General features: G+C 51.8%; 1 protein-coding gene across 4 annotated transcripts in view; it reads left to right on the top strand.

Moving 5' to 3' along the window:
- Positions 1–15,850, top strand: part of LOC113577349 (nuclear factor 1 B-type) — an 82,957-nt gene that overhangs the window by 15,573 nt on the left and 51,534 nt on the right. For all 4 annotated transcript variants that reach the window (XM_027009947.2, XM_027009944.2, XM_027009946.2 and 1 more), the window contains exon 2: positions 2,264–2,795. In XM_027009947.2, coding sequence (XP_026865748.2) covers positions 2,264–2,795 — 532 coding nt within the window. The remainder of the gene's footprint in view (positions 1–2,263; positions 2,796–15,850) is intronic.

Genomic DNA, 15,850 nt, shown 5'->3' with positions numbered 1-15,850 from the left:
TTGTCCTAATTGCAGCATGCATAAAATAGAATATGTTGGTCATTTTAGAATAAGGAAACTGGGGCAAATTTCTTTAGTGGACTATGATAAGTTAGAGCTCACTTAAAACTCTGTAAATAAATATACAATAAACTCATAACCTACGTCGAATCACTCTACCATCAAATTGTACTCAGTTTAACACTTTATTTACAAAGATTCAAACCACCTTTACTTACAGTATCTGCTGAAAGACGTACTATCACTGCGTAGCCAGACAAACCCCCCATGCTTAATACAAGTGAAGAAAAAGGCAGTGTTACCACCTGCAGCAGACCATTGTGTGGTACTTATGCTACTGAACTGTGTAGTGTCATTGTTGTTGCGTTGAGACTGGACGTAGCGGTTAGAGCACGCGCTTGGTGCGCAAGGCTGCCGGTTAGACGGGGAGTACCGTCCCGGTCTCGGTCTCCCAGGGAGAGGACGCCCAGCCGGACTCCTCTGCCACCCCCTTCCTGCCTAACCTCGCACTGCTCCCACTGGAGAGACGGCGCAGAGGGCGAGACGGTCCGCACCGCGTCCGTCGACGAGAACCCCGGGCCCACTTCTCCACACACAGGCTCTTTCGTCAAAGCCTCTCAGTTCCGTTTTTAAAGGACGGATTTAGCGTCCCTCTCACTCCGTCCTCGTACCCGAACCCGTCCGTGAAATAACGACTCCTCCAACGGCTCGGGTTGAAGAACGCTGTCTCGTTTTTTTTTTATTTGTTTGTTTGTTTGTTTGTCCGTTTGTTTGTTTTGCCCCGTCACCGTCACCTGGCTTTAGCGCAGTCGGCGTTCGGACTTTTTCTTTTTTTTCTTTTCCCGCGCCGACAGGAAGACAGCGCGATGTAAAGTGTTGTAAAATGTCGCGAACCTCCGTCTATATGTTAGTCGGGTGTCAGGAAAATTGGCGGCTGCTCTCGCACGCCGGGACGGGCGTCGGGGTACAGGAGGGCGGGAAAAACGAGGTCACGCGGCACGTCGGACGGCTGGGAGGGAAGGCCGCGGAACTCTGTGGAATGGGCCTCTATCCTGTTACAGCACACTTGGCAGCGGGCTCTTTTTAGTGCCACTCCTACCACTGAACTTCGGGGCTGAAGGAATGCTCGACTTGTGCCAAGGTGCCACTTCCATTGTCCATCTTGGTTTGATTTTAAGAGGGGCTTGTAATAATTGCCGTGCAATTGTGCTAACAAATTAACCCCCCCCCCCACCGCTCCGCCACCTCCACTAACCCTCACTACCCCCCCCCCCCATGCCTCCCTTAACCGAAACATCCCGACAGCGAAGCAGATCCGTTTGCCGGAGATGTAGAATTGTCTTCCCTTTAAGCCCTTGGTTGCCCTGCTCTTCCACTTTTCCCGAGCCTGTGCACGTCTGCGTTCGGTGGAGGGAATGGTTTATTCATTAGCGTCGCCGGGCTAGTGGCTCCGGTCTGCGGCACGTTCTCGGCGGGCTCTGCGTTTGTTTCCGGAGGGTTCCGTGAGCTCGGCGCAGGAATGCGGGCCCGGCCAATGAGGAGGGATGAAGGCACGAGGGCCGCGTGCTCCTGGGTGCCGGAATGCCCTGCTACGGTGGGGAAGAGGGGGAGGTGGGTGTATCTGAGGGGGGGGTGCAGAGTTAGAGTGCTGCTTCTCCAACCGCATGTGCTGTGTGTTAGCACAGCGTGTGCAGGCATGGTAAACATTGGCCTTCTCCTTCTGCGCATTTGCAGCCATTACAGACCGATACAGGAAACAGAAATGGTCACTGAACCTCCTTGTACTATAGTCTTGTAATAATTTATTTTTTGTTAGTGTTGATGTTTTCATTTGTCTGTTTGTCTTTTTAAGTGCTTTTTAGTTAGAAAATGATGGTCTCCATAAACAGTAAAATGTGTGAGAAAAGTCTTTGTTCGGAGCGGGTGCAGGGCTTCCCTGCACGTTATATTGGCTTTTGTTTACTGTGTGTAGTTCTATCTTGGGCTTTCATGGTTTTGCATGTTGAGTGATTAATTTTATCTCCTTTTGTGCGTTGTATAAATAGTTTGCTTTTTTTGTGAGTGGTTTGACTTTTTCCCCCTAGTGCCTTTTTCTCTTTTTTTTTGGTGTTGTTCCTTTTTTTCTGGTTGCGTAAGGCTCTTGGCTAATTGAGAGTGGAACCAATGCCAAAAGGTCACGTCTGCTCCCGTTCACTTCTTGTGTCTATTTGTGTCCTCTTCCCCCCACTCATCTCTCCCCCCTCTGCTAACTCTCTCCTCCCAGGACGAGTTCCACCCCTTCATCGAGGCGCTGCTCCCGCACGTGCGCTCCATCGCCTACACCTGGTTCAACCTGCAGGCGCGCAAGCGCAAGTACTTCAAGAAGCACGAGAAGCGCATGTCCAAGGACGAGGAGCGGGCGGTGAAGGACGAGCTCCTGAGCGAGAAGCCTGAGATCAAGCAGAAGTGGGCGTCGCGCCTGCTGGCCAAGCTGCGCAAGGACATCCGGCAGGAGTACCGCGAGGACTTCGTGCTCAGCGTGACGGGCAAGAAGCACGCGTGCTGCGTGCTCTCCAACCCAGACCAGAAGGGCAAGATCCGCCGCATCGACTGTCTGCGGCAGGCGGACAAAGTGTGGCGTCTGGACCTGGTGATGGTGATCCTGTTCAAGGGGATCCCCCTGGAGAGCACGGACGGCGAGCGCCTGGTCAAGTCGCCGCACTGCACCAACCAGGCGCTCTGCGTGCAGCCGCACCACATCACGGTGTCGGTGAAGGAGCTGGACCTGTTCCTGGCCTACTACGTCCAGGACCAAGGTAGGCGGAGGGGCAGCCAGGGTGGGCGGGTGGGCGTGTCCAGGGGGAGGGACTAGCGCCTCCGGCGGAAGCTTCCTCGGGGTTTGGCGGCCCCGAACAACTGGCACCTGTTAAAATGAATCAGATTTTTCTTATTCAACGCCGTAACGCATTCAGAGAGGCAGGGACATTTCGGAGCTCTGCCGTGACATTCTATCTACGCGAAACGTTACTGTTTCTCTCTCCAGTAACTAGTAGTATCTAGTATTGAGCGCCTACCCTGTAAATGAGCAAAGCTCACAAGTTAAGCCTTCGTATTCTGTATGAAGTTGGGTTCAAATGGATTCCATAAGCGGAGGGTATGAATGCCGTCTCTGTTGGGTTTGATTCTTATTACATGTCCCTCGAATAAACACACAGCTCAAAATAATGTGTATTTCAGACGATCCCTACATTTCCCTGTTAGCCTCTGTTCAAATTCCCCCTTTTTCCATAATACATTTTTGTTTTTTTGCAGATTGATCTTAGGGAAAATTAACAAAATTAGACGGAGATTATTAATATCAGAGCCAACAAGTAATTCTTTGGCTCTGAATGTGAGAAAATGCCCTAAAGCAATTGCGGCAACATTTACTTTTTCTGATCAAATCTTCACAAAAGTATTTAAATAGAAACCTAAGATGGAGCGATATCCAGGGACATCTAGGGACAGAATAGATATTAGACACAGAACTGATGTATAAATAGAACCCAAGCCGTAGAGCGCTGGAAGGTAAAATGAAACATTCTCTAACGGTGAGAAAATCTCTTAATGGTGATTTATAGTCTCCGTTAGCTGGATCAAATCATTTCTGGTGTGTTTTCTGACATACTTAAATAAATGACGTAGTCCTAAAGGCCTGAAAAGTGCGGGAAAAGTGCTCTCTTCCTATAACAAAAACATGTAATCGTCATACGTTTTCAGCTTGTCCAATTTTTAAAAGAACCTTCTGGAATCGCTTCGGATGCCAGTACTGTGTTTTGATGTGTGGTTTGATCGAGCGTGCCCGTGTGTTTTGATGCCTGTGTGAAGAGGTGCGTTATCACCAGGCTTTGCGCCTCCATTTTGTGTGGTGCCAGGCTAAACAGAAGGCATATCGGAGAGACAATAATGGTTGCCACTGGCACCAGGGTTGGCATCACACTCCCTTTTGTGTCTTTGTAGGATGTGGTAAATTCCCACTGCCGGCCCAATCTCTTTTATTTTCCTCCGAATGGAGCGGCACAAACTTGAATCCTTCATATGCTCTGAACAAATTAACGTGAGGTCTTAACATCAACAGTGTAATTTGCTCTAAAATTTTGAACCGAATGTTTTCCGTGCGCATTGCTAAGTGCCATCGATGTGTTGCTCTGATGATGCAAGTAATTTGGTAAGCAAATTTAGTTTGAATTTATTTCTTTTAATATCCCTAATGAATGTTCCAAACGCATATGAGAGATTTCGTTTTATTTATTTTTTTTCCCAACCAACCAAACCAGTCTCAGAGCAGAAATACGGTTTGCTACATTCTCCGTTTTGGGATCTGAAAACGGTATTTGTCTGTTAAGAGGTAAAGGAGACTGTTGGGGTCTCTGTTAAGAGCTTTGCTGTGGTGGAGAAGCCCGGATTGCCCCCTCAACCCTGCACCCACCTCTACACAATGCCCCCACATTGTACCAGAGCACCCGCGGGGCCGCCATTTTGTTAGCGCCGTGCCAGGAGGCTGGCAGGAAGAGTGCCAATAACGGAGGCACGGTGGTTGGCATCGAACCCTCTTTGTCTGCATGCGTGCCTTTGATTCGTTAGCTGGCATCTGCAATGCAGTGCGCACGGCGGAAAAGTTTCTCGATAGCGGCAGACCAGCAGCCGCCGCCGCGTCGCCTTTCTCAGTTCGCACAAAAGCGGGCTAAACGTACAAAACGGTCTCGCCCTGACGAAAGAAGAAGAAAAAAAAATGCTCTCTTTGTTTGCAGGCTGTGAAAGCAAAAAAAAAAAAAAAAAAGAGTTTAGCCAAATTGCACCTTTGTCTTTAATGCGGCAGCCACCGAGCGCGACCGGAACGTCGTCCTGCTGCCGGGGCCGGGGCTCAGACGGCGCGCGGGCCGGGGAGCCGGCCCCGGCCACGCGGACGCCGCTGTTGCGGACGCCGCCGTGAGTCGGCGCGCGGCGCTAGCTTCAGCCCCGGCCCACGCGCGTGGCACCAGAGGAAGCGGCGGACACGCGCCTACGTGGTTTTTTGCGGCGAATCAACCGGCCGCTGCAGGACCGGGGAGAATGCCCAGTTGAATACCCACCAGACTGGTGGGGTATTGGGATGGGGGGGTGCACTTGAGGAGGCAGGCACTGCGCCATACCCTGTCTCTATGCTTTGCCGGCATCGCCATTGTGCCGGCCTCTCTACCCAGTGTGCGTGCTCTCCAACCCGCTTCTTTTACAGCACCCCCAACCCCCACCAAAAACAAAAAAACGAAACAAAAAAAACAATTACAGCATTATCGCAGTCGGATGTATCTGAGCTGCAACACTTGAAAGAAATTCAGAGCTTTTCTTCGTTTTACCTCACAGATCCAAGAAATTGTGTTTAATTTTTTGTTTTTAAAGCCATGATTTAGCGTGGGGTGGAACGCGGTGTCTCTCTGTGAGCCGTGTCATGTTGGCGCAGGTCCATCTTCGCAGAGCTTGTACAATAGCAGTAAATCTCAAAGAGCTTTACGCATAACAAGGAAAACCGAACAACAGCAAAAACAACCAAAAAAAACGGAAAAACTTCAACCAGAAAAATGCCGGCAGCTGCCCGGTGTGTGCGTATAAACTGCGGCTCGGCCATTAACAACTCGTCTTTCACGAGTTCCAGAGAACAGGTTCTTCAGTCGCCCTGCAAGTCAAGTCAGGACGTGTGACGTGACCAACGCCGAGCCTGCTTTCGTTTCAGAGCTCAGAACAGCTCCTGTAGCAGGAAACACAACAGGATTTTGCTCTTTGCTCTCTGGTCTTGCGACGATAAACCCATTGCAACACCACCAGACTACTAAAGCACTTTTGTTTTAACATCTTTGCCATTGTTCATTGTGATACGTTCTAACCAAGAAGACTGGGGGGGGGGAAAAACCCACAGATCGTATGAAATAACATATTTTCAGTGTCTTTTAAAATTTACATTTGCTGAGTTTTCGAATCGTTGTAGCTCCTCCGCCTGTTTTAATCCTTATTGTTAATTTTTTGTAATGTTATTTTAACACAAACAAGCAAACAAAAAGCCCCAAATCCCCACTTGTGGAAATCCTGGATTTTTCTGCCTCGCATATGTATTTGCAAAGTTCTGTTTACTTCAGAAGTCACAGTCTGCATTTTTAAGATTAAATACACAAGGCCAGAGAAACAGCACAGAGAACGCAGTTAAGCACACATGTCCCATGAATTGTATGTCCACGTTTATGGCCCTCATCAATTCTCTTTTAAAAGAATGAGCCATTTAGATTATATTACATATTTCTATTCACAGTATTTGTCAAAGTTTGATTTTTTTCAGGTCACTAGGGTTTAGAAATTTTTTTTCTCTGGCTAGGGCTTTTTTAAAAACATTTTAAAAAAAAACAAACTTTTCGCAAAGATCTACTGAGTCTTGTGCGTTTTTAGGTCACTAGATGCCCTGCCTCGGGGCTCTGCTCCTCGCACAAACGCGGTGTAACAGGGGTGTCATGTTTTGTTGCCCCTGTCTCTGGGGTAGTTCGCGTTTTATGGTCGTGCTGACCTGGTGGTGACTGGCTTCTCGCTCGTTTGTTCGAGCGTGTTAAAGAGGCCTCTTTTACGAGCGCATGACTTAGCTTTTGCCCCTGTGTCAGGACCTCGGGTAAAAGATGCGGTAGGCGTCCTGTGAAGTTTAATTGAGCACGACGGATCTGTGCAAACACGGGGTGGGGTGGGGGGGCAGTTTGGCCCGGGGCAAGCGGGGGGTGGGTGGGCGGGCTCGGGCGGACAGGGGTCGTGTGCAGTGCTTGGGGCTGCACCTGGAACCCTTTGCCTCCTGTGACCCCTGGACGTCTGGGGCAGCAACTTGACCACCACCTCCTGGACTGAAACCAGTTGTTTATAATACACTGCCTGTGAGCCTGTTAAAGTACACACACACACACACACACACACACACACACACACACACACACACACACACACACACACACACACACACGTGTGTGTGTGTGTGGGTGCGCATGCGTGTGTGCATGGGGTGTGCTTCCGTGTGTGTGTGAGCAGTGCTAGGAGGATGTTTGCTTCCACTTTTCCAGCTGACTGAGTTTAAGGCGGTCAGGACTAGCCACACTGACCTAGAGGTCACCAACCCTGCCAGTGACTAATACAGGCCATGATTCTCCCCTCTCACTTTCACTCTCTGTCTGCCACTCTCCCTCCTTCTTCCGGGCTCTCTCTCTCTCTCCCTCCCTTTCTCCTTCTCTCCCTCCCTCTCTCTCTCAGATTTGCTCTCTCCTTCGCACTCGCAGTCATAGCTTTTTTGGGGCTGTCCCAGACTCATTCTGGCGCTTAACACACTTAGAATCTGGTCCAGGGGACAGCTGCCCAGATGCGTGCACACACTCTCAGACACACGCACACGCGCACACACACGCGCACACACACACACACACACACACACACACACACACTTGCACTCCAGGCCACAGAGTCAGCGAGTCTGACAGCAGTTTGCTTGGAAAGCCGTTACCCACGCCTGGCATAGGGGATGTCCGCCGCACCAAGACATTTGTTTCTGTGGAGTCTTTCATTTGTTTTGATGGCTAAATGTTTCCAGTGAGACCCTGTGGCTATGTGTCATGAAGCTGCCCGTTGTCAGAGCGTGGGGCTGTTTGCAGCCATTCGCAAGCCTCTAGTTTACCGACTTGCTCCAAAAAACAGTGCAGATGGTCCTCTTCTCTCTATCTCTCACTTGTTTTCTCTTCACTTATGGAAATGAAAGGCGGCGTCTGTTGTCCTGGTACTCCGGTGTACCGCCACGTTAACCATAAAGGGGCGAAACGAGGCCGAGGGAGGCGTGGGAAGCACAGGGGCGGCGGAGGAGCGTCGAAATGATTTTCTGTGTGACGGGGGAAAAAAAAAACAACACAGAACTGCTCAATTTAGCTGAAACGCACGTTTCTCACCTTGCCCTTCATCCATTTGCTTGAGTGCACTTTCAGGGAAAGAATCGCTCTCAGAAAAGGACTCTGCCAGATCCCTGAGCTTTTGTGCACTTACTCTACTGCTTGTCTGAGCAGGAGGGCAAAAAACGCCACGGTAACCCAATCCGCCTCAACCTCGTGCTCCGCGCGTGTCGGACAGTAGCGTGACGAGCCCGCGCTCAGGCATGGAGAGGGAAACGTGGGGCGGTTCGGCGAGCACGTCTGCGGTCCACTCCCTCTGCTCAATAATTCAGCCCTCTGTCTGCTCGCGCTGCTAAGTTTAAATGCGGTAGACAAAACCCGTCTGCGAGCAGCCCCGGCCCGATCCTGAACCTCTGCCGTGGCCCGAAAACGCGCCGCATGGTCCGCTCCTGCGCTCGCAGTAACCTCGCCGAAGCTGAAGGTCGTCCGGGAAAAGATGCTGAGCCGTGCTCGTTCTGAGCTGGGAGCGCCGGACCCCCCCCCGTCAGGCCGGAAGGGCCGATTAGAATTCCGCGCTGGCTGTCGCCACTGCCTCGCACGCGGACATAACCTATCGAACACTTTCCCTGAGTCTAATCCATTTAGACTTCCCTCCCATCTCGCTGACCTTTCCTTAGTGATTTCTGTCCCTTCATCCATCCATCTTAATCTCCTTCTCCTCTCCTCTCCTCTCCGGCCCCTCCGTTCTGTTTAGGGCTCCTCGCTGCCGCGGGGAAGACGTCTCTTTCCTCCTCTTGCCCCTCACCCCGCACTCGTTTTTCTGGCTGCTTGGCCCTTGTCTCTGTTTTTACTCATAAGCCCTCCCTCCCCACGATCAGAGCAGAGAGCAAGAACTTGTAAGCAGGTTTCATGGCGGAATTTATGCGCGCGCGTGTGTGTGTGTGTGTGTGTGTGTGTGAGTGTTATCATTAGCAGATCTGTATGCTAGTGAATACTTTTGGCTGGAAGCTCTTTGCAACCTCCCATGGCCCCTCACACAAACACAAATGTGTACAGACCTCTCCATGGTGACCATGCCACGCCATTTCAGTTTGTGTGTGGAAATCAGCGTGCTGCCGGGGGATGGAGTTTTATTTCGGAGCGCTTTATCATAAGAGGTCCCGGCCCTCAATTACTGTTGACTTTTAGTCTGTGCCAAAATTGTCAGTAATGGGAAAATATGCCTTAAAATGGAGTCTTATTTCAGGGGCTAGACACTTAGAGACTCCTCCGCGGTTACTTCCCTCTCTTTCCCCTCCGAAGAGTGATTCTTGTATCTTCGGCATTCACGCGCTCGAAGTCCCACATCATCAGCGCAGGACCCACAATGCTTTGCTGCTCTCTGGGGGCCCCATTCTCTCCTTACCTAACCTCCCGCACCTCCTTTAGCTGGAGACGGAGGGGTCCGTGCTCCTTTACTGTAGTACGCTATATAAGCTGTCCGGCTCCTGTTCCTCTAGCCCCGCCCTCCTTCGCATGCCCCGGCTCCGCCCACCTCGGCCTGGAGGCAGTGCCCAATCACGGCCTCTCCTGCTATCGTTCATCAACCAGACACCCTTATCTCACCACAGCTGAGCTTAGCTTATGGTGCTTGGCTGGAGAGAAGTAAAGTTGGAGAATCGGAGTGGGGTGGGGTGGGGTGGGGGTGTCTTTGGGGAACGGGTGGTTCTCAGGAAATATAAAGACTCTGAGAGTTTGAAAAAGCTGAAAACTGACGGAGAAGGATAGTGAGAGAGATATATTGAAAGCAGTTAAAGTGAGACAGAGACAGAACGAAAGCATCTGCATTCCTCCGTTGTGGGCCGGCCGGTGTCTTTCACGTCTCAGCGCCGACGCGCATCCTTCACGAGGGCGACGGCACATGAATGGCTGCCAGCGAGGGCCACAGACAATCGGGGAGGTTGCTACGGGTGACGGTGACTTCCCCCCCCCTTCCGGCTGCCCACGGTAGAAGCCTTTTCATGGCAGACGGGACTCTTCTCTTTTGTCTGCGCTGGTACAGTAAACCCCCCCACCTCACTGCTGGACCATGCAGGCAAGGGGAGAGCAGTCAGCACTGGAGTGGCCCAAAGTCTGGCCCAAAGGGGGTGGAGTTGCGCTGGTGTGAAGTTATAAAACCCAAGCGCACAGGTGACCCAAAGGCAGCCTCTTCCCATTATGTGACATAACGCTGGTACATCAGGGACATTATGGACCCAGTGTTTGTTTGTTTTTTAAGCTCCTAGAAGTACTCTACTACTTCATAAGGATATACCAACAGACCAGTCCCTTCTACCTCCCAGGCGCTGAGCGTTCAACGTTTAACTCCAGCGACATTAAAGCTGAAAGTTCCCAGACTGGCTAGAAAGAATCTTCTCCTGCGCCACGAGCCGCTGGAGTGTGGCGGGGTAGTAGTTCCCCAGAAGCAGTTCCTCGGCCCCCCGACAGGCCTCCACGCTCCTGGCTCTGGCCCGGCGGCATCCGGCGAGATGGAGCAAGCGTAAAAACCCGACCCTCGGCGATCCCGAGGACGACAGATGTCAAAACACGTCTGGCCGGCTACTTTCCCCTGCGATAATCGCATCCTGTTTTCACACGGCCCCGTTGTGTAAAGGCAGATTTTATGGGGCGGAGGCAGGGGGTGGGTGGGGGGGGGGGTTGGAAAGAAAACAGGGAAAGCGAGAAGGAGTATGCGAGAGGAAAAATGAAAGTGGAGAGTTTTGAGAAAAGAGAGAAGAGGATGGAAAGTACCAGAACTCGGGATAAGGGATGAGTGGGATACGAGTTGCGCAATAGTCTGTGACGTTCCTTGTCCCCGAGGTGCGCTCCGCTCCCATAGCGTACCACGGGGCCCTCCCTCCGTCTGAGTACCGTTTGAGTAATGTCTCCGCACGGGCTGGTTTCAGCATCGATGATGACAAACAGTTCAGTCGCAAAAACATTTCCCTGGAAAAATTAAAAAGGTCCTTTGGCACCCCGCACCGGTGCATACTGGGATGGAAGCGAGCGCTTCTCCACCATTGTCGAGAAGCCCTTTTCCCGTAAACCGGCCTATCTGGTGACGGCGCGCTTCCCAGGATTCTGATTAAAGCCACCGTGCCCGGTAACGGCCCGGCAACAGAGCCGCTAATGAAAGCTGGTATTTACCGGCCACGTACGGGGCCCCCTGCTCTGAGTGCCCACACTGAAAGGGTATACGCGCTGCCTCTAAATTACTGGAATTCTTCTCAAATTGGCCTGCCTTTCGGCCTGGCACTGGAATCTAAACGCCACCCCCTCCCCCCCGCGTGCTCTCCCTTCGTGTGCCTCCCTGACTTTTGCAGAGTGTACAGGCACTCACGCATACTCACTCTCTCACATTCTCTCTCACACACACACACAGGCTTGTGCGCTTTTAGCCCAGATCACACGTACAGCCAGGCTAACCACAGCCGCACTCCTGCATCGGTCAGCAGTGCCTTTTGCGTTTAGGAGTGCATGCGTTTGAATTCCGGCCCCCGAACCTAAGCGTGATTGTAATTAGAGCTATAACTTACTCGCCGACCCTAAACCCACAGTTACATTACGCCACGTTTCCAAAACACTGACATAAATGCACGGCTAACGCAAGCAGCAGCTTCAGAGCGCGTGGCATTACCGCGACACGACGGACGCGTTCTTTCTTTTTTGGGGCCTTGTTTTGTTGAGACATTTTACAACCAATCGTCCTTAAATAGTAAGACTGGTTAACTTTGGATGGAATGCAAATTGAGAAGGTACATATTTTGCACCAAAGCTTTTCGTCGCTGTTGTTGTTGCTGATAATTGGGTTGGAAACCGGTGCTGGCCTCGGCATGACACTGCATCCCATAGTCCCCGTTCGTCACAGGACATCCATACATCACGGTGCACCCCAAACTTGGAAGCGCCGTGCGGGACTTCCTGGAATTCACTGCCGCGCCATGATCGGCTTGCGTTCCTGTGCACGTTACGTTTTTGCAATGTCAGTGCTGGGCTTCAGAAAACAATGCCACCTTGGCTGGGGAACAGATGCCGAGCCTTCCGTACTAGGTGAAGTGGGATTGGAGGAAAGTTCACCATTGTTCTGCCACGCAGAGAGCGTGTCGGGGGTTGGCCTTTCCTTGCATCGACACATCGTTGACCCTGTTGCTAAACCTTATATCCAAACAGGGAGAGGGGTTACTTGCTCAGGGGTGGGGGGTGTTATTCTGAATAGGGTTTTGCCTTTTCAGAGTAAAGGGTGACCCTCTATTGTGTAATAAATGCATTTTTTTTTTTTGTGTTCGTTGGGAGAGGAGACAGATGAAGAGATATCTTAGGAGAAAGAAAGAATAGAAGAAAGTGAGAGAACGAGAGAAGTCTAGACAGTGGGAGTCATCCTGCGCTCTTCCTGTTCAGCAGATAGCAGGAAAGCCCTAGTTCCAGATCCGAATCAGGTCCCTGGCCAGCGAAAGCTGGGACGGATTAACCAGATCACCCTAGAGCTCGTATTAATGCACTCAGACGCCGCAGACGCCCGCAAACCCTGACGGCGGCTAAAGTCGAGGCCAAGGCCGCTCTGACATGGCTGACTTTTCCCGAGAACCTACCTCAGGCCGGACGCCAGCTCCTGCGCTGTGCCGCGCTAGTCACGTTACGTGCGCCAGCGCAGGGTCACCGTGCGGCAACACGTCTGAAGACGTCCAGAGCCTCCCGCCTTTTAGAAACCGGTCTTGCGGATTTAATTTACATTTTTTTTTAAACGATTCTATGGTCCTCTTTATTTATTTATTTTTTGCTTTCTTTTAAAACCAAGAAACCATGACCGCAACCTTTCTGCACCTCTGGCTGCAGTAAACCTGAGTTAGCCTTACGACGTGGAACAAATGAAGCTACACCACAGATGGGACGACACTCTGGGGCGCACGGGGAGGGGTAGCGTGGGATGAGGGATCGGAGCAGTGTGTTTTTTATTAAAACATCTTCATCTGTTTCGCGCTGAAGTATGCAGCAGCGCGAAAGCTTGAGGCTGGGTGGAGGTGGGGGGCGGTGGGTTTTGGGGGCGAGGGGCGCTCAGCCCAACCTCGGCATGTGCGTCTTGTTAAGGGCAGTTATGACAAACGGCAGCAGCTGTACAAACTAATCTCTCTGTAGCTTTCGCACATGGCTCCCAATTAACAATGGGCCACTGTCGGACTCTAATCCAGAACCGGCCGACGTGCCCGAGCTCCTGCTGGCCCGGACGGCCTCGCAGCTTAAGGCCGGGGGACGGGAAGGGCTCGGGAGAGGCGGCGTCTTGCCCCCTCGCTGACGGGTCTGGGCCTGCACCGCCTGTGCGCTGCTGTGGATCAGTCAGTCCCGGTTTTGTCCGGCATCACTCAACCGCACGCAGGCTCGCGCGAGCCGTCCTCGGGTAGCACGGACGGGACCGGTCCGGGGCGTGCGTGCGTGCCGAGAGCCGCGGTGCCCGGCCCGGGCCGTACGCGTCGAGGGAAGTGGTTCGTCGCGAGCGTTATCCCCATTTGGTCTGGAACGATGAAGAGCGTGCGCCCGGCCCCGCGCTCCTGCACCATCGCAGCCGCGGTTCCGTGCACCGCGGCAGCAGAAGAGAAACCGTAGCTATTCGCAACCAGAGAAGGAACGACTCCGGGGTTGCCGTAACGCAGAGGAACGGACAGGCCGGGCCCTGCCAAACAGTGAGGTTTTGGGAGTAGTCCATTTGGAAGCATTGGGATAAGGTTCGCAGTTTGGCAGCCTCCCGTGCGCAGAGGACGGTGCCTCTCTAGAAAGTGGGTATTCCCGGCCGTGAGGGAAAGGGAAGGCAGAATAAAAAGAATGCGGTGGAGGGAGACGACGCTCTCTGCCTGGCCCGAGGTGGCAGAGGGCTGCCAGCAAACCCTGAATGAATGGAAACCGCTGAATGAAAAAAGAAGGAAAGTGCACCCCCACCCCCACATCCAAGAATGATTAAGCTTAGCCCCCCCCCCGACTGTGAAGCCTAACTCGTGGACAAAGCTTGCGAGATTTGGGCCAGAACAGTGGCGCAGGAGGGGAAGACCGGGACGACGGCCGGCTTGGCGAGAGAGCCGCGGGGGAGGGGGTGTGTGTGTGTGTGTGTGTGTGTGTGTGTGTGTGTGTGTGTGTGTGTGTGTGTGGGTGTGTGGGTGTCTGGCCGATATTGGCAAGACGAGAGGCTGACATAGCTGGTGCACGGCCCAGCCACCGGCGGCTAAGCCAGAAGAGCTCCTCACCTACCGCAGGAGCACGCGATTCCTAGCGCACTGAGCAAATAAGTTTCTCTCGAGTGCGCAGCAGGTCCTTCACCTCAGGTTTTCAGTTTTCACGCAGGTTCCTGTGCAAAAACCGCCTGTTTCGTGATGTTTTGGTTTAAAAAAGACATTTTTAGGGGAAAAAGGAAACGAAAAAACAACCCATCCGGACCAGGCGATACACTGTCAGAGAGATACTGTGACAGCGTAGAGAATAGGGCGGCTGTATTATAGCCTCTGTGTTTTTCCCTCCTTTTAATAAGGATTAATCAAATGTTGGAAAAGGATCCGGCGGGAAGGAGGGAAATGGAGGTAAGGGGATCTGCCGTGCCCTTAAGAAAGTTTATGTAACGTGAGGCTCGCCTGGCGGCTGTCTGCGCCGATTTTCCCTTGCTTTTCTTATTCCCTTCTTTTGGGTCCATTTTGTTTTTTTCTTTTTTTCCGTATTGGGTTTTTTTGTAGTTAAAGGTATGGCAGTCGCTTTAGATATATGCTCTCAGTCGAGGTTGCGCTCCAGTTCTGTCCTCTTCCGGGGTTTGGACGGACGGCTCGTGTCAGCTGTGTGGTTCGGCCGGTAGCGCTCGAAGTTGATGCTTGATGCAAACAGCAGGTCCCGGATCGCTTATTGTGGGAGGGCAACGAGCCTCACAGAGGCTAATGGACGAGCACACACACACACACATACACACACGCATGCTAGAGTAAGAGAGCTCCTGCACCTGTGGAATCAGAAAGTACAAAGGACCACTGCCAATCATTCTGCTACTGTGCTTGTTTGCCATCTCCCAAGGAGATCAGATCGCCCTGAGACTGTTTTTGTGTGTTTTTGTGTGGGGTGTGTGTGCTTGTGTTTTTTCACGTGTTTTGCGCGTGCAGTTTTGTGTGTGTGTGTTTTTGCAAAGCGTTGCATCTGTGTGAGCACATGCATCATTTGTCTGTAATAAATAACAGTGGATTTTACAGCCGTTTTGGCATTCCCTTCTGCGTGACATTATGGAAAAATGTCCTTTATACATTCTGCATGCGAGTGTGTGTTAGTTTATACACACAGCGTCAGAGACAGGGTTTGTATTCAAGGCAGGGCTGACATGTTCCAAGCACACTGCATGTAGTCACGCGCCCTGGATACCACAACCATATGAGCACTTCAGCACAACTTGCGCGCACACACCGACAGAACAATACCTCCCCAGCACAGTGAGTTAAAAGTGAAACGAATTTTATGGAATAAACTATAATACGGTTCCGCCGCAGTTTATGTAATTTTTCAGTCTGTGCTCTTTGTTTTTAAAACCCCCTTTCCTCGGCATTTGAAGAAATTATTATTTTAATATTATTATTGTATTCTTTTTTATTCTTTCTTTCTTTTTTTTTTTTTGCAACTCACTTTTCCAGAACAAGCATGGAAGAAAAAGTCATTGGTAATATCGAAAGGGTTCCTCCTCACAGTGTGGTATGGAGCCAGCGCTCCCCGGGCGGATCAGGGTTCGCCGCGCCGCTTCCTCAGGGAGTCGGGAGCACGCTCTCGCCCCTCGCTGTCATGCGGCCCGGTGCCTCAGACACTGAGCTGTGGCCCCCTTCAGAAAAAGAAAAAAAAGCTTTAAAACCTTCAAGAAGGGCCCAGTGTTTGCGAACGCGCCCCGGCTGGCCCACACCGCCAGCGTCTGTATCTTCATTGCCACGCTTTGTCGG

Source organism: Electrophorus electricus, chromosome 19 (assembly GCF_013358815.1).
Source record: "Electrophorus electricus isolate fEleEle1 chromosome 19, fEleEle1.pri, whole genome shotgun sequence".
NCBI classification, from domain to species: Eukaryota; Metazoa; Chordata; class Actinopteri; order Gymnotiformes; family Gymnotidae; genus Electrophorus; species Electrophorus electricus.
Note: the sequence above shows the minus strand (reverse complement) of the source record. Positions and strands in the feature narration are given on the sequence as shown.